This window comes from Schistosoma haematobium, chromosome 3 (genome assembly GCF_000699445.3).
Source record: "Schistosoma haematobium chromosome 3, whole genome shotgun sequence".
Lineage (NCBI taxonomy): Eukaryota > Metazoa > Platyhelminthes > Trematoda > Strigeidida > Schistosomatidae > Schistosoma > Schistosoma haematobium.
In genome coordinates this window covers 20,032,965-20,057,646 of record NC_067198.1, presented here as the reverse complement: position 1 = coordinate 20,057,646, position 24,682 = coordinate 20,032,965, and the positions used below count along the sequence as shown (strand labels likewise).

At 33.3% G+C, this 24,682-nt stretch overlaps 2 protein-coding genes across 3 annotated transcripts in view; both read right to left on the bottom strand.

Moving 5' to 3' along the window:
- Nucleotides 1-12,444, bottom strand: part of MS3_00010600 (uncharacterized protein) — a gene marked incomplete at its 3' end in the record, with an annotated part of 67,377 nt that extends 54,933 nt beyond the window's left edge. Inside the window, exons 1-2 of one of the 2 annotated variants that reach the window (XM_051218987.1) lie at nt 11,810-12,444; nt 11,577-11,733 (exon numbers count right to left, since the gene is read on the bottom strand). In XM_051218987.1, the coding sequence (XP_051069203.1) occupies nt 11,577-11,733; nt 11,810-12,191 (539 nt within the window). In that variant the 5' untranslated portion in view covers nt 12,192-12,444. The remainder of the gene's footprint in view (nt 1-11,576; nt 11,734-11,809) is intronic. The other variant, XM_051218986.1, reaches the window with a different exon arrangement.
- A 4,120-nt stretch (nt 12,445-16,564) lies between these two features.
- Nucleotides 16,565-22,032, bottom strand: YIPF6 (Yip1 member 6). Its single transcript, XM_051213242.1, has 7 exons — nt 21,936-22,032; nt 21,805-21,903; nt 21,691-21,769; nt 21,613-21,655; nt 19,646-19,774; nt 19,544-19,607; nt 16,565-18,290 (listed from the first exon to the last, which is right to left on the bottom strand). Exons 1-6 carry the CDS (start codon nt 21,960-21,962, stop codon nt 19,568-19,570), a joined length of 417 nt encoding a protein of 138 aa, XP_051069201.1. The 5' UTR covers nt 21,963-22,032; the 3' UTR covers nt 16,565-18,290; nt 19,544-19,567.
- Between the last annotated feature and the right edge of the window lie 2,650 nt (nt 22,033-24,682).

The window sequence follows — 24,682 nt, the reverse complement described above, 5'->3', positions numbered from 1 at the left end:
ATGCCAGACAGGTCGGTTGAAGAGCGGTAAGACTAAAAGCAGCAAACCCATGGTCTGAGGGCTGACTGAACAGAGGTGTGACGGCAGTAAGGTGTTAACTTCAGACAACCAGCATAACAACGATGCTGCCTTCCCACAAGGAGGGTTGAGTTTAGAAACAGTTGATACTAAAAATGCACACCTCGCCTTATCCCACGGATATCCGTCTCCGGCAGTAAGGTCTCAACAAGTACGGAGCTAACACGAAAATTATCCACAAAAAGGTCGTGTGTGACCGACCTCAAACAGTTGTCCCTTGGGCACTGCAGTCACGCTCTCAGGTCACTAAAACCACTTATAATCTAATTTTCTTTCCAGGTACCTCCAGAAGAACCCATCTATGGTGTGGGCAACCGGGAAGTGATAGCCGCCTTCATACTTCCAACAGTACTCAAAACCAATGGACTGATATTCTCACAGATCCATACTTATTATTTTACATTTTAAATTAAAATTCACTGAAATAAACATTTCATATCTAGTTTACTTAAAGATATCTATCTATAAAATATTTGGAAGAGAAAAGATAATAGACATTATTTTTTTTAAAAAGTGGTCCTTATAAAATACAAATTTTCTAACAGAATTATCAAAATAAAACATTTCAGTAATATAACTTTTAATAGTTAAATTTATCCATAACTTCTTAAACATACCTATCATTAAAAAAAGTATAATCAGATATTATTAACGGGTGATAGTTTGTAGTAAAATCTATCTCCTCCAAGAAATATTGACAATTTATTGATTATTTAGTTAAAAATATATAATTAACAATGTTAGATAAACCTGAAAAACAGACATTATTAATTAAAAGTAGTATTAATTGTTACGAGAACTTCACAAATAAGTAAATAGGTTAATTTAGTGTATATATATATATAAGCACATACACTATTATTCACATATTTGTTTACCATATTAAACAATTCCTCCATCTTCTATAGATTTATAAAAAGTCAGTAAAATCATTAATTTTTTTTGTTTCATCAAATCACTTAACTACTCATGCTTTACTCATGCTCAACTGTTGTATACGTTTTTGTATCATCATCATCATCATTATTCACAGTGAGTTCATATTTTAACATACTGCCTACACAAGGTATGAATATATAAATATTTACATGGTGACACATGAGTTAACCTATTTTTGATTAGAAACTAAGAAATAAAAATCAGTTATAAATTGTTTTGTTTCAGGCAAATGTTTAACTTAAAATAACAGATCATTAATAGGCGTTATATTCGATGTTTACATTTTATTAACAGTCTGTTAATAGAATCCAATTAAACGATTGTATATTAAATGTTGTAGGAATGCGGATTCTCATCAACCTTTACTCAATAATTGATTACTTTGTCAATAATTTTGTAATCGATACATGCCAGAATAACATAATGCGACACACAATAAATTTATGGAAACTCGACAATCGGCAAAATAATATCAGTGGCGAATGAAATTAAATAGAGCAAGAACAAAGGTTAGTGCAGAATAATATGAATTCATTTTATTTCGTTAGGTTCTCATCAGCTGCTTACAACCTAAAATATTTGAAATTCAAAGTTATTATAGATATTGACATATTTATACAACAGAGGGCGATGAAGGATGAATATATGTAACATAATGTAGCAAAGATTTCGTTAGAGTTAGTGAGGTCATAAAATTTTGTTTCGAATATATAGAGTTTGGGAGGGAAAGTTCCAGAAAATTAAGATAGTGATTAGAAATCATGGAATTAAAACATATTAGACGATTATGTAATGAAGTAACTGAAAATAGATTAATGTTAATAAAGAGAGATATGAATTGAAATTGGTCAGTTATGAATGATGTAATTATAAAATTCAGAAAGAGTTGGAATGACGTAATAAAAATTAAAAAAATAAAAGGGGGTGGGGTAACATTCAGCCCATCCGGATTAATCTCAAAAGTAATTATGTAGAGGCTGGAAACTGCATTCTTACGAATGATCAATCCGAAAATTCAGATTCATTATCATTAAAAAACACCCACTCGAAAGTATTGATACTTTGATCAATATAATCTTCAATGACATAAAATTCATATAAGAAACACAAATAGACGACAAACCACAATTTCTGGATATATTGATCACCAAAACTTAATCAAATACTTAATTACAACAGCAACAATCCAATCAATTCCATGGTAGTTTTTATACAAGCACTATCCAAAAAAGCGAAAACGCATTGCAGAATCACCATGACATGATGGAATGAAAAAAACATTCGATAAATGCATACTGAAAAGGGTGAAAACGTGCGAAATCTTATCAAGAAATGTTAATCATATCTACCATCAATTATAAACTCAATAGCAAAAATCACCAAACAGATAATTTTATCCCACATGGAGAGTATCTCAGAGACCACAAACAGATTGTTAAAGCTTTTAGGAATAGCTGTAGCTTATAAGCAGACAAATCGTTGCAACCAGTATTAAACAAGCCAAAAGATACAATGACAAACGAAGGCAAGCTAAACATCATCTACAAAACAAATTGTAGTAACTGTAAGAAACAATACATAAGAAAGAGTAGCCACCTTTTACATCTACTTTTATGAGAACAAGAGTAAGCTATTGAACATCACAACATAGCTTCGCTTATATCAATGCATGAGGATAACTATGGACATAAGTTCGACTAAGATACTGAAATATTGAATAGCGGAAATACAGAGAAAACCAGTGAATTTTTAGAAGCCTGATACTCAGTTTAAAAATAACCCAATAAGCATAATGAAAGCGACCAAATCTACTAGTCAGTAAAAGGAATTAAGAGCTGTGGGATCAGAGTTCAAACTATGAGAGAAAGCAATTAAAACGAACACGCAAACAACAAACTAAATTTCAGGTTAACAAGCAATTAATCCATGGACGAGAAATTTTAACAGCTCACTTTTCATTAAAGTAAATGATCATGTTGTCCAGAAAGGCAATAAAAGCTTCACAATGAAACTATCTGGCCTATATAACGCAATGCCTCCAAAATCCACATCCCCAGAAACAAATATTTTCCACCATTTCATAAAATGAAATAGCGTCCCACTTTTCATTTGATAGATAACAAAGATCATCTTTGGAGTAAAGGATACTACCCCTAACTCAGGGTCTGAAAAGTCGGAAAAATGAAGATTTCGCAAACGCGATAAAAATGATCTTGGTGGTCTAGTTATAGTATTCCGACACCAGACAGTGGGTTTTAAGCGTTATTTAAGCCCGAACGCTATTTTGCTTACTACCCTACATATATGTTGTATGCAGTATAAGCTATATGGCTATGTAGAGCTGAAGGTCTCATATGTGGCTGGAGGTTCGCCATTGGTATTGTCGATGGTTTGGCATTGCTTTGGAAAGTTTTGCTGACTGTTCATGCAAAAAGTTGGTTTGCTGGTTAACCGACTTCATTCATACTGGTGGTTGTTTTCAGTGTTCTCGAGGGCCGTTGTCATTGCGACATTGTAAGGCATGTCGCCATTGCTAACATTAATGAGTTTGTCGTGTAAGCGGACTAGGTCAACTTTGGCCTGTTCGTGTTGTGCATAATTGATTCACGCGATCATTGATCTGAATGACTATAGATGTGATGTGAATGTGTATATGAATGGTGCGAATGGTCCACCAGGGTGCTTGGTACCTGTGTGGTTGCGCCATAGGATTGAGCTGTATTATTCAGATTGTAGCTTTAAAGCCTGTTAAAAGGAGTTGAGCTGTACTGTTTGGGTCGTCACGTGAAAGTCCGGATGGTGTCTGGTTCTCCTGAAAACCAATGTAAAACTATCCTGGCCCACAAGGGTATATTATATAACTGTGAACTGTGTGAATGATCTTTGGAGTAACCAGAGTTTCTTTCTACTACATCCAATAAGTATTTAAGAAACGCCTAAGAAACTGAGGAGGACTAGATACACAGTTACAAAAATAATGCTGAGCAGATTGGTCACACACTAAATGTCAAATAATAGTTTTCAAATAACGGCATTTTCAACATATTGGTTGTACTGATCAACGAAATAGATGTATTTGTGGGTCAAACGTAACTAAACTAGGTATTATACTAAGTGTCAGATGGTTATGACATATAATATTCTGTCTACATTTGACCATCCAAACAACATTTCTAGCATTAGGTGTCGAATGGATAGCGTCATACTAATTTTATGTGAATGTTTACTGATAAACTGTCGACCGTTAGTGTTATTAATGACTTACCTGACTTCTAATACAGGTGCCCTACAAAAATGTATCATTAGATTGATGCAAATAAAAAGTATCCCCTAATGGAATTCAGTTCTGTTGCCTTAATTTCAGTGAATCTGGTGTACAGCATAGAAACTTTTCTACTGGGATATAGGAAATCTTTACACTATCTAGTAATCCCTAAATAAAACTTTCCTGGTATTCATATTTGCTGAAATCAAAATATCTTTTGACGGAACCATACAACAATAGTTAAAACATCACTGAAGTAATAAGAAATTCGATTCGGTCTATGCTCATGAACTATAACAATCCGTCCAAACAATTGAAGTGAATAATTATTCAGAGCTCATTAGTGAACAGTTTAAGAAATGACTATTCCAATATTATTACGTGAAACTGTGACACACTGTAGTCATTGAGTAATGGTTGTGTTTTGTTAAAACTGAGTGAAGTTGAAGAATATGAACTCTTTTGGATTCGGACACAGTGAAGACCTTCTAACCCCCAGGGCAGAGTTTAAATGGTTTGAAGTGTTTTTTTCTGGTTAGCGGTTTATTAGCGAGCTAGTTTTTTACGAGATGGGGTCGCTAACCCCATGCCCAACCCCTCTTTGCCCGGGCTTGGGACCGGCAGTGGATAAATAAAAGACAGTTTCTGATGAAAATTGAAGGTGTAGAATTCAAGTCTAGTTTGAATCACATGTGCCAAACTGTCGAAACAGTTTTATACTGCTTTCAGCTTCTCAGTGATCCCTGAGCTGCTATCAATTGGGGAGAAGCTATCTTTGATATAGGTACAAATAATAAGGTCATTTCTTAGTAGAAAAACTTCTAATTATAAAGACAATGTTTAAGATGAAATAACATAGATTAAAAAACCATTTAAAACTGGGAAAGATCAAACAGCTCGTTCTTTCTCATTCGCTACCAGTTTGTCAGCTTTCAGCTACGTTTCGATTACCTGTCTTTCCTTATCTCATATCAGTTTGTGATTAAAAAAATCCACTTAAATTACTAATGCATGACAATTTAATTGAATGATAGAGATGTGACTGTAAAAATACAGAAACGTCCCTGATAATTCAGTCCACTGTCGAGTTATTTAACATAACTTAATAACCAGATTACAGCAGTATAGAAAATCAGACGATCATCACTGTTTGACATATAATAACTTATTTTTAGACGAATTAGTATAGAAAACCGTAAGGAAAATAAAGAATTTAATGTAGTCGCGTTTTCACGGTTAACACTGAATATTTATTAATTCATTTGAGCTATCTAATTTCATCTCTATCCTATACATAAACCCTAGAATTAACCACTTAAATGTACATACATAATATAAGTGAGACACTTGACTAATGATCCTCTTACTAAGAAATGTCATCACTATAGACAACCACTCAAAACCAGGAAGCACTAGACAACTGTTTCATGCTAGTGCTTATCCATAACTCCAACAGAGATCGAACACAAGAGCATTTAATCTCTAGACCACTGAGCCGACATCTAATGGTCTATATAATCTAGCCTTAATCAATCTGCTATATTGTCCAACCACCTTCTACTGTCTTTGATGAGTGAAAATCGCGTAAAGTAAAATTCCAACTGTTAAATTTAATGCTTTAATTTAATACATAAAGTACTAATAGAAACAAACAGGACTAAGTTTAAGAAAATCTCTCTACGTTAAGAATAATTAGTACATTATTTTCACACTATCATCTTCAAGTAATTATAAATCCATATTATTGTAAATGTAAAATTATCTCTCGTGATTAGAACTAATTCAAGAGATTCTGTGTTATACATTGTGATACAATATACGATCGATATACATAAAGATAATGAATAAACATACAAACAAAAAAACATTCTGATGTAGAAATATTCTCTTCACATTATTTATTCATAATCACTAACTATATTATAATAACATTGTATAGAAAATCAAGACAAAGCTATGATTAAAGTAGACATTAGAAAATAGTTCAGTCATTAATCTATTCTTTTGGTAAATAAATATCATAAAAATAGTTTATACATTATTTTGATCAACTTAATTGTGTTTTTTTCATCTTTGTATTTTAAATATTCATTTCTATATAGAAATGTATGCAAAGTCACCAAAACATTACAGTCCAACTATTTTATGCGAAGATGAATAATGGCTAGCAGTGGAATCCAATACGCGCGTCTCATCCTATTTGGGACTCGTCAGATGGATGTAGCGGAATACCAGGGTTGATGTTCACTCCTGGACTCGAACAAAGTACCGCTTGCTTCAAATGCCACCACGTTATCCACTTAGCTACTGAGTCCTGATAGCCACTTGCTTGTGCAATGGAGTGAAGTTTTGAATTCACCTAATTTTGTTTTACTTATATCTTCTCACTGTTATTTAGGACTGTAATTGATCAGTCCCTCGTTGGCAAATGTGCATCCTGCGCGTAAATAACACCTAGTGAATTTAAAACTTCACTCCATTTCACAAGCAGGTAACCATCAGGTCTCAGTTGCTAAGTGGATAACGCGATGGCATTTGGGGCAGACGGTGCTGAGTTCGAATCCCCAGGTAGACATCAACTTTAGTATTCAGCCACATCCAGCTGACAAGTCCAAAATAAAACTAAACGCGCGCCCTGGATCCCACCGCTAGCCATTATCTATTTTTGCTTAAAAAGCTTGTGACATGAGGCTATATCGAGGCAACCCGCACAATATGCAAATATGCCAACAAGAGACTAATCAATTGCAGTCCTAAATAACAACGGGAAAATACAAGTAAAACAACACCCAGTAAATTATAGTCCAACTGTTTTAAACAAAAAAAATGAAAACACTACTATTAAAAAAGGATGCCTTTATAGGACATGATAATATTTAAGACAAACTGTATTTAGTTGAAATGAAGATTATTGATGCCTGAGTGAATCAAGAATATATTCAATTGTTAATATCTATATAAGATACAATATGCCTAATTTTATATCATTTCACCGAAAAATTAAATTCAAACTAAAAATACAAACATCACCGAATGATAGAGAAAGGTAGAAATTATCAACAACAAAAATCTTACACTATAATGTAAGTAGAAATACATTTTTCTTTCTTAAACGAGTGTGTAAAATAAACACTATATATCGTAATCCTACATAAATTAATGTAACACAACATTGAAAAAATGAAATCAAATGAAAGATTGAAGTAGAGATACAGTATTTAGTTATTGATTCTTATGATCAGTCAATAAAGTAAAAAATACTTTCTTGGAATAGATGAATTATAACCAGAAATAGGATATGAAATGCACATTCCATCAGATACACACTATAATACACTAAGTATGTTTGCTAATTAAAAAATAGCATAAATGTAATCATCTTTGTATATTGAATAGTTTAAGTTGAATGTGTTTAGAATAACTTCAACCCCTTAAAAGAAAATCACATTAAATAAATGAGTATTCATAATTGAGATCTGTATTTTAACTTTACTACACCTTTCTCTCATTTATTATAAATGATCAAATCATATGTTATCTTTTTGTTACATAAATTACTTCATCATATACACTGTCATGTGTTCAAGAAAATTAGGGGTATTTGTAATGATTTAATAAGTTACATAAACAATTTACAAAAACATACCGAAAATCTGAAATATTAATATGTACCATAATTAAAGACATTTTCACCACGATTAATACCAATTTCTTTCTGTGTTTTTTTTGCTTTATAAAATAAAATTTGATGATTTTTGAAACTTAAGATTCTAAAAATAAATAGTGTTGTTGTAACGGGTGGACTGCAGGTTTTGATAAGCAGCGTTTATATCGATCGATTCTGTGACACGTAAAACACGTAAGGACGACCCAGAGTCCCGATTGGTCCCGCTTCCCTGTCTAGCCCAGCCAGTTGAGTCTAGAACACAAGTCACAGCCTCTGAGTTATGAATCATTTTATTTCAGACATACTCTATTTATATACTAACCAAACAAACCACATCGTACCATAAAATAGAAAACAACATTTACAATATATTTAACAAGTGAAACAAACATCGATCAATGGGAAATGTCCATTTAACGTTCAAGGACACCATTCGACTTAACACGATAATTATTGGCATATTCCTCTGCATACCTAACAAGTGTCACATCGCTTCAGTTTGTAAAACCATGAATAATAGTAATGCCAATAATATCAACAGTTCATATAGGAAATTTGATTAGTAAACTGAAAGTTCGGAGGATGTAGTAGTGGTTTCATGTTTTAAATACTCGGATTTTAACCATAAAATCATAGATTCATAATTCATTCCGTCTACTTCATCAAACCTTATATAAAAAATTGTGCCTAAAAGCCTTGTCTATAAGCATGGAGATGGTAAGTGAGAAATATTGGTTTGGTCAATAATTTATCTTCATCTTTCAATAAGATCGTATTTAAAATTCTCAGCTAAATTACTGTCGTCAAAAGTAAGGTGGATAAATATGATTAGTCATGTTAGAATTCCGACCAAGAAAAGTTTAATACTTCCTCTGTGTGATATATCTCTATATTTCAATGCTATATATATATATATATATATATATATATATATATATATATATATATATATATATATATATATATATATATCCTGGATCACTGAATTCTTTCGGTTATCCAATCTGGAAATGTACATATATGAATCGTTGACAAATATTGTACTTAATCAACTCAGTGGTTTTAATGAAGCGTACTACTCTAGGGAAGATTTTAATCATAAAATAACATCGTTTAAATAGCTATTTTAAACCAAAAAAATAGTTTAACGTTTATCAAGATTCTATTCTAAGGAAATATATTGCCATTAACGCGGTAAAGATCCAACAGTTTTCCACTCACCGTGTTCCCGAAAATGATCTTATATATCAGAAATCTACTATACATATATTTCTATACTAGTGAGTTTGTTTAAATAGTCATATTAATGAAGTCGGTGTTTAGATAAATCAACATATCAAGTACAACATGATTGAATCCACGACTGTATGTGCAGAAATTGATTTTCTTTTCATCATAAGTCAACAGAACAAACTTAGATTGATCTGTACACTTAGTAAAACGTGTTCAAGATTATCTTCAACGCTAATGCTTCATAGTAAGTAGTAATAAAAGTAACTGCACTTCTAGGTTGTTTTTTTCACTGAAGTTGAATTATTTTTGGACTAATTAGTATTTGTCGGATATCTACGATTCATTTATTCATTTAAACCGAAATATAGAGAATGAATAAGTTTAATTAATTAAAAGTAACTTAGGTTGAGATGGTGAACTAATTACATGTATTTACATGCATACATACACCAAAAATTGTTATTGCACTCTTAATGAGATTTAATCGAAATTCAACTGGATGATTGATTAATTGATTGATCGAATGATTGATTATTTGAATGTCCCTTTATATATATATATATATATATATATATATATATATATATATATATATACTACAGTTATGAAGATGAAGATCAATTAAGTAATATTGAAACACTAAACCACATCTATTTTATTTTGACAAGAATTTAAAATAAAATTCAAGACCGATTGAAGTTAGACATGTAAATTATTGAATGCCAACTTAACTATCTAAAGGTTAAGAGTTTACTGCAGGTTTACCAGGTTTTTTCGCCAACTAGATTAGGAATGTACATTACTGAAGTATCATGCTGCGACGAAACAGTTGTCCAATGGTTTCTAGTTTTTAGTGGTTGTCAAATTAAGATCAATCTGTGATGTAAACTGTGAAAAATAATTACAACTGCAATTTTTTTCTAATAAAAACGACTGGATTATATTGTTATTTATGATTTAATATCTATAGACTTACAATTCGGTAATATGAGCTTGACAATTAAGAAAATGACTTTAAAATGCGAATTCTTATATAAATAGTGAAGATAATGATGGTATATTTTTTAAAAATCATTTTAACTGCGATATGGTATATACGGGTTGTAACAATATACATCATATTGTCAATTGTATTTTGAAAATTATAGACTAGAATTTTACTTAAAGTTTCATCAAACTCAATAATACTATGTGATAAAAAGATTTATACGTATAGATCACTATATTATCAATAAACTAAGGCACATATTTACAAGTGTTTTATTAATAACTCAAGTTATACTTAACACTCATTGATATATCTCCCACCAAGGAATCTAATCTGATTTCGAATGTGTTGTACATTGGATTGAAAAAGAACTGTAAGGAAAGATAGATAGTGGCTAGCAGTGGAATCTATAACACGAGCTTCATCTTATTTGAGACCCATCGGTTGGATGCATCTCCAAGAATCGAATCCATTACCTTATGCCTCAAACGCCAATGCGTTATCCACTGAACAACTGACTCCAGATAGCCACCAACTGACGCAACAGGAGATGAGACGCGTGTCCTGGATTCCACTGCTAGCCACTATTCATCGACTTAAAATACTTGTGACTTAAAGGCAGTATCAAGTCGATTCGCTCAGGGTACACACATGTCAAGAAAGACTGATCAAAATTTAGTCCTTAATATCAAGAAAGGGGAGATTCAAGAAATTACAAACCAAATAAGAAAAGAATTTGCTAAAATATAATAGACTGTTAACAGAGCGATTATTATACGTAATTAACCATTAATCTATCTTTTGATCTCTCCTTATTACCTGTCTTCGAAAGAGCTGTATTCCATTTCTTTACAAAATGTTTAGAAGCAGTCACACAGAAATCAGTGAACCAATATATTAAATATCTTTTTGTACAATTACAGGAAACCAATATTTAAAATGTTAAACTTAAAGTTAACGCCCAAATCATCGCTTTAGCGTAAAAAAAAGAATGTTTGTACGGAAAAAAAATTATTTGACAGTAAAGATTATTGTTTATCTCTGAGAAGTAATCACTGTCTCATTCATGCAACTTATCTGATTTTGTAGATAGAGTAAGCAGTTATAGCTGAAAGAGATCTATGTCAATGTTGTAGTGCTTCTTTTGAATAATACACCATGCAGAAGTTTCTTAATCTATCGAACTTAAGGTTCTCAAGTATTTACACTTTATGTTGATATACTATTGTAACATCAAGTTCAAACATAAAAAAGCATACTTAAGACAGTAAAATCAAGTGAAATTTAATCTATATGTTAACCGTCAAGCACTAAATATAAAGTGTCTATCAGTGAATAATCTAGAAATACTTACATTTTACAAAGTCAATATGTATATTCAGATTAAATTATATTGGATTACATACCTTGGAGTTTTGACTATAGGTGTTGTTGTAAAAACTTCTGATCCATCTGGATTAATTTCCTTTTTAGGCATCCATTGATCGCTTCCTTCATTTGGTATGATTATTTCCGATGGAATTATTGGATATCTTTTTTTACGTCTTTCTAAGATAACTGGATCTTGAAGAGGAAGAAGAAAAAAGGAAAAGAAGTTAAAAAACCATTAAAATTTAATTCACTAAAAAAATGTTCCTACTTGTTTTTATATTCGATCTGGATATTATTCTTGATAATTGATCTGTTTGATGTTTACCAAAAACACCATTACCTTGTTCTAATATTAATTCCTCATTTTTACATTCATTCCCATATTGATTATTATCAATTTTATCAAAATGATTCAAATTACAATTTGATTGATTCGATGCTTTCCATATTTCTAATTCTTGTAATATATCTGATATTTTAATTAATCCATCATTATCTGTATCAAGTTCATTGAATAATGTTAATGATAATTCACTAGATATATTAATTGTTGAATTAGAGCATAATTTTATCCATTCTATTTTGTTTAAATCACCGGAATTTTCAAAATCATAACTTTGTAAAAATTTCTTTAAATTATCAATTGACATATTATTGATTGATTTATTCTTTTTGATAGGTAATATTATATTCTTTCTTTAATCATAATATTATTATATATCAAAGGCATAGTTTACTTTATAGAAATAATAATAATAATCCAAATATCTCATTTAGAAATTATAAGAAATTCTTCAATTGAACTGAATTAATAAAATTGTATAACAACTCAATTCTTTACAAAATAAATTCACTTATCTATTTTATTTTTTACCAGTCTCATTGTCTTTTTTACATACTTTTATTAGTCACATTATTATGTGTGCATTTTATGTAATAAAAACAATCATAATTCTGCACAAATTGAAGGTCATCTATACTCAATTCACCATACATACAACTTCTAACTCTAATTTGATTGGTTACTTACTTATATAAGTATTATATTATATTAGTAGACTAAATTTGATAGTATATTAACTTTGACAAACAACAAAATAGCAAAAGCCAGAAATCACTTCTGTTAGATTCAAACTGAAGTTAAGTGATTAATGACATTTATGCAATTAATGAAACAACTTATTTTAAGAAATATTAATCTCAATGGTTAAGATCATGAATCATTTGAAGCTAGACCACCATGGAAAACCTGGAAGCACTGGACGGCTGTTTCGTCCTATTGTGGGACTCCTCAACAGTGCGCATCCACAATATCAATCCCTGCGGGATTCGAACCCAGAACCTACTGGTTTCGCGTGTGAGCACTTAATATTGATCTGTTATAAATTGTGAATTTTATATAACAAACACCAGTGATAATGATTACTAAAGTACTGAAAAAAAAGAAAATTTCAATCATAATATAAATCAGTAATAAACATTTTGAAACTAGAAATAAGAGTAAAAGATAATACACGTTATATAATATCAAAAGAAAAGACATTTCACCAATAAAATCAACCGAAGATATTAAAATGTTATAACAAACATGTCGTTAAATTTAAGTTTCCATTTTTAACTAAAATTCAAACTAGTATGTTTTCTTAAAAAGATTCAAATGAAGCAGTGATATTATTATCGTCATCATCATCCCCAAAAATTAAATATTTTTGTTCCTAAACAAGATCATTTGTTTATGAATGAATAATAGAAACTCCTAAGAAATTACTTAACACAATAAGTAGGTTATATGTTGAAGAGAAGATATATTGGAAAAAAATGTTCGCCTACTGTAATCATCCACTGACAAGACTAGGAACTAAAAAATAAAATTAGTAATCACCTTAAGAATCGTTTTCATATACCTGACAGTTAGTACTTTCTCCTTATCTTCATTGTCCATTTGATTGACATAGAGAACAGTTTAACTACGGTAATTGACAGCTGTTCAACCTTACAACCAGAGAGATCAACAATTCTCCATCGATATTTTAGGAGATTACAGTATCCGGTCATTGGCCATAATTAAAAGAGTATCTAATCTCATTATAATGAATCCTTTGGTACTACGAAGAATAGATAACATGTCTCATTGTGCTACTAATTTACTTATCATCTGTTAGAAAACGTCTTCTTTATGCGTATACTACTATATTACAAACAAAAACATCCTAGTTATAGATAACAATAACTGTTATGAAAAGGCGAGATTTATATCTTATCTTCATCAAAGTTAGCCAGATGAAAAGTGTATCTCAAAATTAATTGATCACTCCATAGAAAAGTAAACTTTGAATCCAAAAAGGTTAGCTCTAAATTTCCATGATGATCACTGTGGAGTGTAACTGCAGTGGTGATGTCTAATCATTCGTATATGAAGTCTATTTACTCGTAGATATTCATCAATTCAGCCGGTTAGAATAAGTTTAGGCATCAAAAGGCATGCCCCAACTTGGAATCCTCAAAGCAAAAAGAAGAAAGGTAAACCGAAGAACATATGGCGCCGGGAACTGGAGGTAATCATCTAGAGAATGGATAGTACCTAGGAACAACTCGAAGGGAAAACCCAGTATAGAGTCAGTTGAGGATTCCTGGTCGATGTCCTATGCCCCATGACGGGTAACAGGCTAACTTAAGTAAGGTTCAGTTCTAATGGTAACTAAGATAGCCACTTCGCAAAAAGTGGCCCATTCATTTTTAAGTCAAGCTGATCCAAACCATCGTCAGTAGAGAAGTTAAACGTTGGAGAGTATGTTATTTAGTGAAATTATTGGTCATTCGGTGTACTCCTCACCCATCTCTCTTAACAATTTTTCTTAATGGTTGAATATAACACTGGGTTTATATTTGAAAATAAATAGGTCCGTATTTGCACATCGATCTTAAATACCACATTTTCATATATTTGGTTTATTGAATTATACTTTTTGTATTTTCCGGAAACTATAGTGAGTACTAGTAAGTAATCTATCAACATTCTTGTTTCGGTAAAAATTTACACTTAGTGAATGCATTGCAAAACTCGAATATCTGTCTTAATTACCATGATATATGTTGGAGTATGTATTCATCACATGATGTAGTTAAGCTCTAAGTGGGATGGTTAGTGGCCTTCAACAGTAAACACTCAGTTACCACAACGTAAAATACACGAGGTTCTAAGTGATTTCTCAGAACATCTTATTTATCAGTTCAACCAACCACCAAACAACATTCACAATATTAACGTAGTTTCGTGTGTATAAATAGTATACAACTAACTTGACCATAACTGACCACTTTAAAAAACCTACTTTAATTTTAATGTTTTAAGAAATAGGAATTAGCATGAAATCATGTGGCCGACGTTTTATAAGGTAAATGAGGAAAACCAGTGGATGTTGACTGCATTTCCTATAATTTTCTTTAAACATTTATGAAGCGATGAGGTTATCAAACATATCTTATTTATTAATGACAAGACATCAATGTTGTTTTTGACCTCTAGTGAGACTCTCCAAGTGACATCAACATCTTAGATAATTATTCCCTTTATTCTGCTTACACAAATTCTAGCGTTTCACTTGATATTAGTTAAATTCACCGTGGTACGATGTAGCTTTCTTATTATACTCACTGATTGTGTTAGAAATATTCCTAAATTTAAGCTGTTTTTTTCTAATCGATGGCAATCTAATATGACGCCTATTCTAGAACCAAAATAATTAAGATTACTGACAAGATTATTAATATACCTTAATGGCTAATGACGATAGATGCAAAATCAAAACCCTGAAAGTAAGTACCCAAACAATTAAACAAGTTAGTGGCCATCTGGAGTTAGCAACGAAGTAAATAATGCATTGGGGTTGAAAGCGAAATGTGTTAGATTCAAGTTCCAGTATGAACATTAACAAGAGGATGTACGTACTTTCGATTTACGAGTACTAAGTAGAACGAAGTGAGCGTCATAGACTCCACTGCTAGTAACAATCCATCTATCCAGTGAAACATTATGTTTATTTGAGTACTTGTATCATCAAATAAACGTGTAGTTCTTATTGTTTACAGAACGTTGTTTAAGTAACCTCCGGGGAAAAATCCTATGAGATATTTAGCACTTCCGCCCACATTGTTACCAAGAGCTTGTTTTATTGAATAGGCCAATACATAAATTCAAGGAGAACTAACATAGTTGGTCTCTTCACAAGTAGACAACTAACCGGTAGCTAATGTTCTATATAACACTGACTTTTAGTGGAGCGAAAACGTCACTTCCTACCTTGACTAAGGTACTTTCGAATCATCATAACTCATAGCATTTCCAATTTCTAACACAAAAACTCTAAATAAACATTCCACTGGATGAATTTATGATTGATTCTTGATTTCATACATCATAACTCTTAAAAAGCTCCTACGTCATTGATTAATTACCACGAAGTTTCTTTCTTACTTGTATCTAACACCCGTTACTTGATCTTTCTTAATCTGACAAGGTATACATAGACTATCCGTCGATTAGGCATTTTCAATGATAGACTTTAATACCGTATTTTTAACCAAAATTATGTGTCAAGTGTTTAACAACATACATCATGAATATGTATTAAGTTACCATCAGAAAGGTAGAACATTTGAGCATCATACATTTTCAAACACAATCCGTTCCAAGATACGAAAAGAATAGGAATTGAGTCCGGTTTACCACTTCGTAACAGTTATCTTTTGAGATATCTTACTGACTGGTCGTCGTCATAAAACACTAACTGTTCATTTGGTTTTTCCATCGATAATTATCAAAACAATTATATAAATATTATATTATATATATATATACTTTTTTCTCTTCCCAAATTTATTTCACTGGATTATACTCTTTAAATAACATCTCCAAACCCTAATCTTTCCGATTACTGCTTATACTTTTACTACCTCTACCACTACGGGATTTGAATCGACAACTGCATCTCTGTGCTAATGTGGTATGGCAACTCGAACTGATGTACATACGTACGAAGTTCTACTTTGTTACTGACTGACTGACTGACTTTTTTTTAAAAAGTGATCATTTACTCAAGAGCAAGTTATAAAGTGATTAACTGAGTCCCGTTATTTCTAATTAAGAGAGAATCACAACTACTTTTTAATTAAGTGGAATGAATGAGTTGAAAATATTATCAAAATCTAACAGTGACGAAGTAAACAGTAGTCACTTATCTGAATAACCAAAGATGCCCCACCGAACTAACGTGGAGATAAAGGGAACAAGCAGCCATTACCAAAAGATGCTCATTACATAGAGTTCAAAAAGATGGGTAACTACATAACAGAATAATACAATAACCAGTAGTTTGATGGAGATTAATGTCATATTCTGATTATCAGTCATGATGGAGACCTAAGTGTTGACATTAAAATAAAATGGACCGTTAGTTTCAATGCTTTCAATGAAATACTCATTATTTTTTCAGAGAAACTTCAGGGTGACAAATACACACAATTTTGGTCATCACTTTTAACCGTGGCATGATATTATTACCCATGTAAGATCTGGGTGTACGTCAACTCAGCTGCAACCTGAACGAACAGACTTTGATGGCTAATGACAGAGGTTTCGATTACATAAGTAAAACTGTCCCACAAGTTACATACTTGCAGAGGAAATATAGAATCTTGGTGTCCAAAGACCCATATTGATTTACAAACTGTTATGGATGCAGAATAATATACCAATAATTATCGTGTTAAGTCTAACGGTGACCCTGGACTTTAAATGGACATTTCCCATTGGTCGATGTTTATTTCACTTGTTAAATATTTTGTAAATGTTGTTTTCTATTTTATGGTACGTGGTTTGTTTGTTTGGTATATAAATAGAGTATGTCTGAAATAAAATGATTCATAACTCAGAGGCTGTGACTTGTGTTCTGGACTCAACTGGCTGGGTTAGACAGGGAAGCAGGGTCAATCAGGGCACAAGGTCGTCCATACGTGTTTTCCGTGTTACTGTGATCGATCGACATAAACGCTGCTTATCATAACCTGCAGTCACACGTTACAACACAAACATTTAGTCTTAATGAAATAATAATAAGTACTCAATAAACCAACCACAACTAATGCGATTTGGGGTTTAAATGAAACACTGAAAACAATAACTCCAAATTTTAGGAATGCTATTTGTTGCAGATAGAAAATACTAACAAATATTTGTATTCAGACAAATGTAACAGAGATTACCCGATGAGTGGGTTTAACAAGCGATTGGTCTATAAGTTGACAAAACACTATAAAAGACAGGTTATATAAGAATAAGAGTTTTAAAAGATCAGTAACAGATAGTAATGTACAGAGTAATATTTTCTCATCAGTAGTATCACAATAGATGTTGCTGAACAGAAGTATACAATACTAGAAAATTACAAAATCAGATGAAGATCATAATCTCGAAAAATTACGCAACTGATATTACAAGCCATGAAAGAAATACATAAAATAAAACTATTGGATATACAGATAGAGCAACACGATTTTTTGGCAATGCGGGATGGACAAAAATAAAGGATGCATAAGATGAATAAACCAACCCAGAAATAACAATGAATAATCGTATGATAAAAACAAACACAGAAGTAGAACTTGCAAGCAACAGTAATCGACATATAACCAAACCAATAACAAGAGGCAAAATACAATACCCCAAAACGCATACGGTTTGTAGGAATGACCTTTTAAAAGAAAACAATAGGATAATCTTAATGAATATATTTGTTTTTAAATACGAAGTTCATGTACTAGTCAGAAAATGAATTACATCAGACTTTGAGTACATTTTTTACTCATCCTACATCGGCAGTAGTAAAGTTGAAGCTACGTTTTTAATACAAAAGTTTAGGTTATCTAGAATCCGTATTATCCCTAGAAAATATCTTTTAACAAGGTTTTTGCATTTACTTGGAAAAAAATGATATTTTTGATAAGTTACAACCTTCTAAGGGAGGGACAGTAATGAAACACTTAAAAAACGTTCTGATTATTGGTAATCAGCACCGAGATAATTACTGATGGTTCAATTAAACAACAGATTAGTTTGTTTAACAGGTAATCATGTTTGTTTATTGGTCAGTCACCATCCACATAACTTCCAAAATTAAACAATATAAAAAGAAGTACTGATTAATCCAGTCTACCACTTAAGTGAGTAGTTTTCGATTAAAGGAGAAAAGAAAGAACTTCTTTACTCAATGAAAAAACCGAAGGAAAAGTCAACAGTGACATAGTAGTTACGGAGCTTGACATCCTGCTGTTAGACTATGGGTTTTTACTTTCACCATCTGTTTCATTTTGAGAAATCTGATAGTATCACTGATTACCAAAAATACGACTCAAAGTGAAATCATACTCGGTTACTGAGATGCACTAGTTAAAAGTATGCACGACTTTGTATTGATTCAATCCCCCTAATAACCTGGTACGACCGAGGGTGGGGGAAGGCAACTCTCCTTCTCGAAATGCTCTCACATGGTCACGCGTAGACAGCCACTGGCAGGGAAGTCCTACTCACTACCTTCTGGAGAAGAGAGTGTTGTTTACGAAATTGAGAGGACACGAAGTGAATATCCGACGCTTCTACTGGGTTGATGGATACGGAGGGTTCAACTAGGGGAGTTGGAAAACCCTGACTCCAAACCAATGGTGCACATGGGCTCCAGTATCCGAAGGGGACAAAAGGTAGATGAACCTATTGTTGGTCACCATCTACTATGGGACTGAATCTCCTGATGTTGCTCCACTGCCTTTTGGATTAGACCTGTAGGTCAAAGGCTCAAGATGTGACCCCCTAAGAAAACCACTTGCCTCGGTTCGAGCACCCGGGTATGGCGCATATGTATTTGGTGCCTTGTCGTACTAATGTTTGTGTTTAAATAAATAAACAAATAAAATAAGATAATTCGTATAGAACTATTCTATTATAATTTACTATTGAAGTTTCCAAACTGAACTCCTATGTTTCTTGGTAAACAATACAAAAACAACTAAAAAATCTAAAAGTCAATCAACCTAATGAAGAATGACAACTTACACTGCACCACCGAGTAATTTAGAATTCAAAGTCACAACTGCTGAACCCAGCCAGAAAATAATGAAGACCTGGGCAAACTCTGGTCCGCCATGTCCGGAACTTTCTGAGTTTGAGCTACTATGCAAGAGCCTAAAAACAATCAAAAGAAATAAGTGGCGTTCCAACGAAAGTATTGTGATTGGTTTTGCACTCAAGATTTTAACAAAATATGATCCATTAGATATTATGACTTCAATATGTATCAGTTAGAGGAAAAAACATGGCGTTGAATGAATTAGTAGATCTTTGACAAATGAATGGAAAAGCTTAGCTTCGAAAACTAATATAAAAGGATAAGTAGGGAGGGGTAAAGTTGTGTTTGCCAAATAGTGATATGATGGAAAATTGAGAATACCATAAAAACCTACTTTTTCTGTCATACTATTGAATACTGTTGAATAATGGTTACAACCACACCTACATTTATTGACCAACAGGTCAAGCCCTATGACTATCGTCTAGTCTCTTTAATAATCTTTCAGTTAAGTGAGATTCATCACCAAGGAACAGACCACTTTACTCAAGTAAAAACCCACGTATAGTTTCAGCAGCGATGATCTAGTGATGCTAGAAGAAATCAATGTTACAGACAACTGTAACAAACTACAAGCGTTTGATACGACCGACTGACATAAAACCAACTGTTAACATTACCTGTGAAAGTGTTAGTCGACAAACCTCTTGGATCTCACAAGTACTTAGCAGGCCACAACTGACAGCTCGCTTTTCTCAAAAACATATATTTATATAAAGAATGGAATAGAGATAAAGCTCAACGGACGTCAATACTTATGTGAAACCCAGATCCACAGGTTTCGATGCCGGGGTTGGATCACTGGGAAATAAAGAGCAACAAGCCTAAAGGATATCCTATTTAATTAATCCGAAAAATCATACCTTACAGAACTGGCAGACGTATGAATCGTACATATACAAAAAGACAGGTGTCCCACCTTTTTGCTTCCTCCCATTTTGTTTACCACTACACATAAATTTTCCGCCAGTGTAATATACATACAGAGACCAGCCACGGTCTCTGACAGCTAAGCGTCAGATTGCAGGCAGAAAAACTTCGGGTTTAAATACTGTGTAAACCGATGATACATTTTGACAACACAAACTTAGATTCTAACAAATGGTCCATCATGTAAAAAATGACAATCATTGAATGATGAAGTTATGATTCAACAAAGACTTTTTGTAGTTAAAATCAGGAACAGATCATGGTTAGACCAGCAATGAAAAACTCGAAGCACTGGATAGCTGTTTTGTTCCAGCATAGGGACCATCAGCAGTGCGTGTCTACCACCCAGCCACAGGGCAGGAAGACTTTGAATGTAGACTCAGAATTTCTAACCCAATACACGTTGAATCATGCAGAGCTAACAACAGATGGTCAAACCCATGACATGTTAAGTTTGTGTGGCAGTTATGAATCGCTCTTAACAGGATATGGCGTTATTTTACAAGGTCATCCCAGTCCTAATGGCATGTTGACTGAGGAAAATGACTACAATATTAGAGTTCCCTATGCTTAATCATTTAATACCAAGACAAGTGAACTCGCAGAGCTTACAGCATGTAATTTATATCAGCCTTGTGAAATAATTATTTTAACACCTTATGACACGTTGAGGAAGTCGACTTCAACATAAGCAGTGTGTAAATATATGGTGTTCACAGATTTCAGTTAAAATCATAGATATTAACTTTATGTAAAACATAATTCAGTCTTTGAAATTAAGTCGATAAAACAAACTGCTACTGATGTGTTTATACAACCAGCTTGTATTTATAGATGGGTTTCAAGTGCGACCTTTGGTTCAGTTCGATTACATTGAGTTCAATAAACTACGTCTTCGGGGATATTCAAATCATATTACTTCAAACGTTAGCAAAGTCGCAAATGGGTCTATATGTAAACTTACGCTGACATGATAAGACATAACACTAACGGACCCCACAAATCCCCTGAAATAAAGAATTAATATCAGAAAATCATCTACATTCTTTCAACAACCCCTGTCCTTGGCGTGGAACTAGGACGTAAGCAAACTTTTGACCAACAGCGCGGGCTGATCTAAACTGCTCAGAACATTATAAATGCAATTATTTTTTACAATTGTATCACGAATTGGTTCGTCAAGTAACGTCAAATTGTCTCCAGTATATTGTCCATTATCAGAGATATGACCTTCTAAGAGGACAGAACCCATATGCTAAACATTAAAGCAACTCAAATAAGACCTACGTGTCCTGAAGACTGAAACTCTAGCATAGGGCCAAAAATCCCAATACTACGTTTACTTGACCTTCAAGTCGACTTGACCTTGAAGCCTAACAACGTTCAATAACTGCAAAGGAGCATGAATTCAATTGCTTATAAGGCACCTATGATCTGATGTATGGACATGGTTCCGAGAGTTTGATGGTGTCTTTTGGTGCCTGCTTGAATTTAATTAAGCCACTTAGTCACCGTAATCTTGGTATATTTGGGGTCATTAGTACATGTATAATCTCACCTATATGTGTGCGAAAATACATACAAGTATGTATTCCAGATGAACGTAACTCCTCATTTGCCGTAAATCCAAAAGTACTCTCATAAATCCCTTTTTTGTGCTTTTCATGTTTATGTTGGCTTTACATAGGAACATAACTACTCTTTTTTGTCTACGATTTCGATTTTCAAATATGTAGGGTCAGTTGTAATGGTAATCCCATGTAGCTTATTCTTTCTTATGGACAAGCCAGTTTATCCATTCTTCTCAAGTTACACTTTGACTTTATTAATTATTCGCTTATCAACTTTGACTGTTTCTATGTAAATGTATGTGTGTTCATCTCCTAACTTTCTCATCAAATGTCTGTAAATTACTTTTGTTCGACTGCATTTTAGTGTACCAGAGCACGTCAGGTTCACCAATGAAGACGCCACAGGTAGTTGCAGTTTGACAACGCTTCAACCAGTAACACATACTATGAATCGTACTCACCAGGTGAAGTCAAAAGACAGAAGCAAGGAAGTTTGAAGATATATTTGATAGGCTATCAATATATCGAGGATAGTCTGATCTAATCTGGTGAGCGATTACAGTGGTAGTTGGGCACGGCGTTCCCACTCGTGGTCTTGTGCGAATGCATGATCGAGCGCCTTCAGCTGGGTGAGTCCATTAAACCTAATGTGGTCAGCATCCAATGTCGAAGACTTACAGAGTTATTTATTTTGAGGATATATTTGTAGCGTGGACTCGAGTCGAGATTGACTGTGAACACCACTAAAAAGGAACGCGTGCCAGGATATCCATAAAATCCCTCGGAAGCCAAATATCAGAAAGCAGTTAATGGACCAAGTCCAGATATATTTGCTGGCGATCTCGTGGTATTGAAAGAATACCGAGATCGTGCCAGGATACAGGCTTGGTTGCTGAGCGTAACCGGATTCTGGCGCGGTCACAATCGAAGTAACTATAATGGATGTTTTTAGCACAGTTAAACAAGGAGCACATTAAAACAGTCACTTGTACAAATGGTTATAATAATGGTTGTTTTCATTAAATCAATCGTGTTCTCGCCATAAAAGTAAGTCACTACCTATTTACGGCTGCACTATCTTACTCATCACATGTCTGTAAATTATTTTTATCCGACCGTAAATATCGATCAATTTTCGATTAAATTGAATTGGCTAACGTGCCTTTTCCATTGAGCGTCAATTCGTTTTCCTTCGCTCTCTTCTCTACGTCCCTCCGAATGTTTGATCCGACCAACGCTTGTGCAAAATATACTTACTCAAAATCCACACTCATATTTGTTTTATTTAGCTCCGTCATTCACTGACGTGGTTTTAGTCGATGATTATATACGAGCATGGACGATGTGTATACTTCAATAACAATCATCGATACGATCGATTCGTGGTCAGATACAGGGCCACTGACATTAATTATTTGCAGCTCAACAACAATCGGCTGTCCATCTTAGTTTTTTGCTAACCTATACACACTTTGGCGGCTGTACTATTGATTCATTATGAAAAACCATTGCGTTAGGTTGGCTGGATTGTTTGGTCACTCGCGTACAGAATGATGTTCTTTGCTCGGTAGGAACATGCTTGTTGTTAAAAAAGTAACTAGTACGGTGTGCTTAAATAACCTCTTTAAATGAAGTTTTTAATGTGCATGTTGGACTGTTTAACTTGGAAGAGAAACGGTCCAGTTGTCGGCAGTAGGTCTTAAAGCTGACAAGCGTCAGGTGAATCTAACTGTGTAATTAGTGTGTCACTCGTGGCACTCCTTGTCGCAGCAGCGTTGGGTATGCTGTTGGATACAGTAGTACAGCAAGTTGTGAAAAACATGAGGTTACAGGAATTCACTTCAGTAGGGGGATGACTTTTCCCTATGAGGAACATGACTCAAGAAGTGATGTCACATTTCATAGTCAGTTACAAGGTATTCGTTGTCCTGGGAAGAGTTCATTTGGAAACCTGCCTATAGTTATCATAAACGTGCTGTCATCAGAGACGACGCACTTCATATATTTAGGTGTAACCAAAAAAGTTATTTCTTAATGTAATACTCTAGTCAGCCTGCGACCAAACTGAGTGGATCCATGTTTTTTCTCACCAACAAATGTATCCTTAAAATGTTGTAGACAACATTTGCCTCGTGGCTTCCGAAGGAAATGTCGTTCACTCTATGAAGTTTCTGTTAAGAAGACGAAGAAACGTAGGTCGTTCTGTTTATTCTTAAGTCCTGTAGTTTGCGCGATAGTTTAACATTTAAACTCCAAGGAAATTTTTCCCATCTAGCCTTACCGATCTGCTTAATTTCTCATTCTAAGTTCTGCATAGTGTTCTCGAACAAGGTGCGCATTATTCTTAGTAAATTTTCATTAAGATACGTAATTTATTTAAAGCAGATAGTCGATATATCACTCAACAGGGATGTTAAGATTCATCCTTTGATTTTCCTTTTGAGTCATATATGAGAAAAATAA

Coding starts and splice junctions, on each gene's coding strand:
- YIPF6 (XM_051213242.1), bottom strand. CDS start 21,962: ATGCTAGAGTTTCAGTCTTCAGGACAC. Junction 21,770..21,804: donor AACCAATTCGTGATACAATT/GTAAAAAATAAT, acceptor TGTTCTGAGCAG/TTTAGATCAGCCCGCGCTGT. Junction 21,656..21,690: donor ACAGGGGTTGTTGAAAGAAT/GTAGATGATTTT, acceptor TCTTTATTTCAG/GGGATTTGTGGGGTCCGTTA.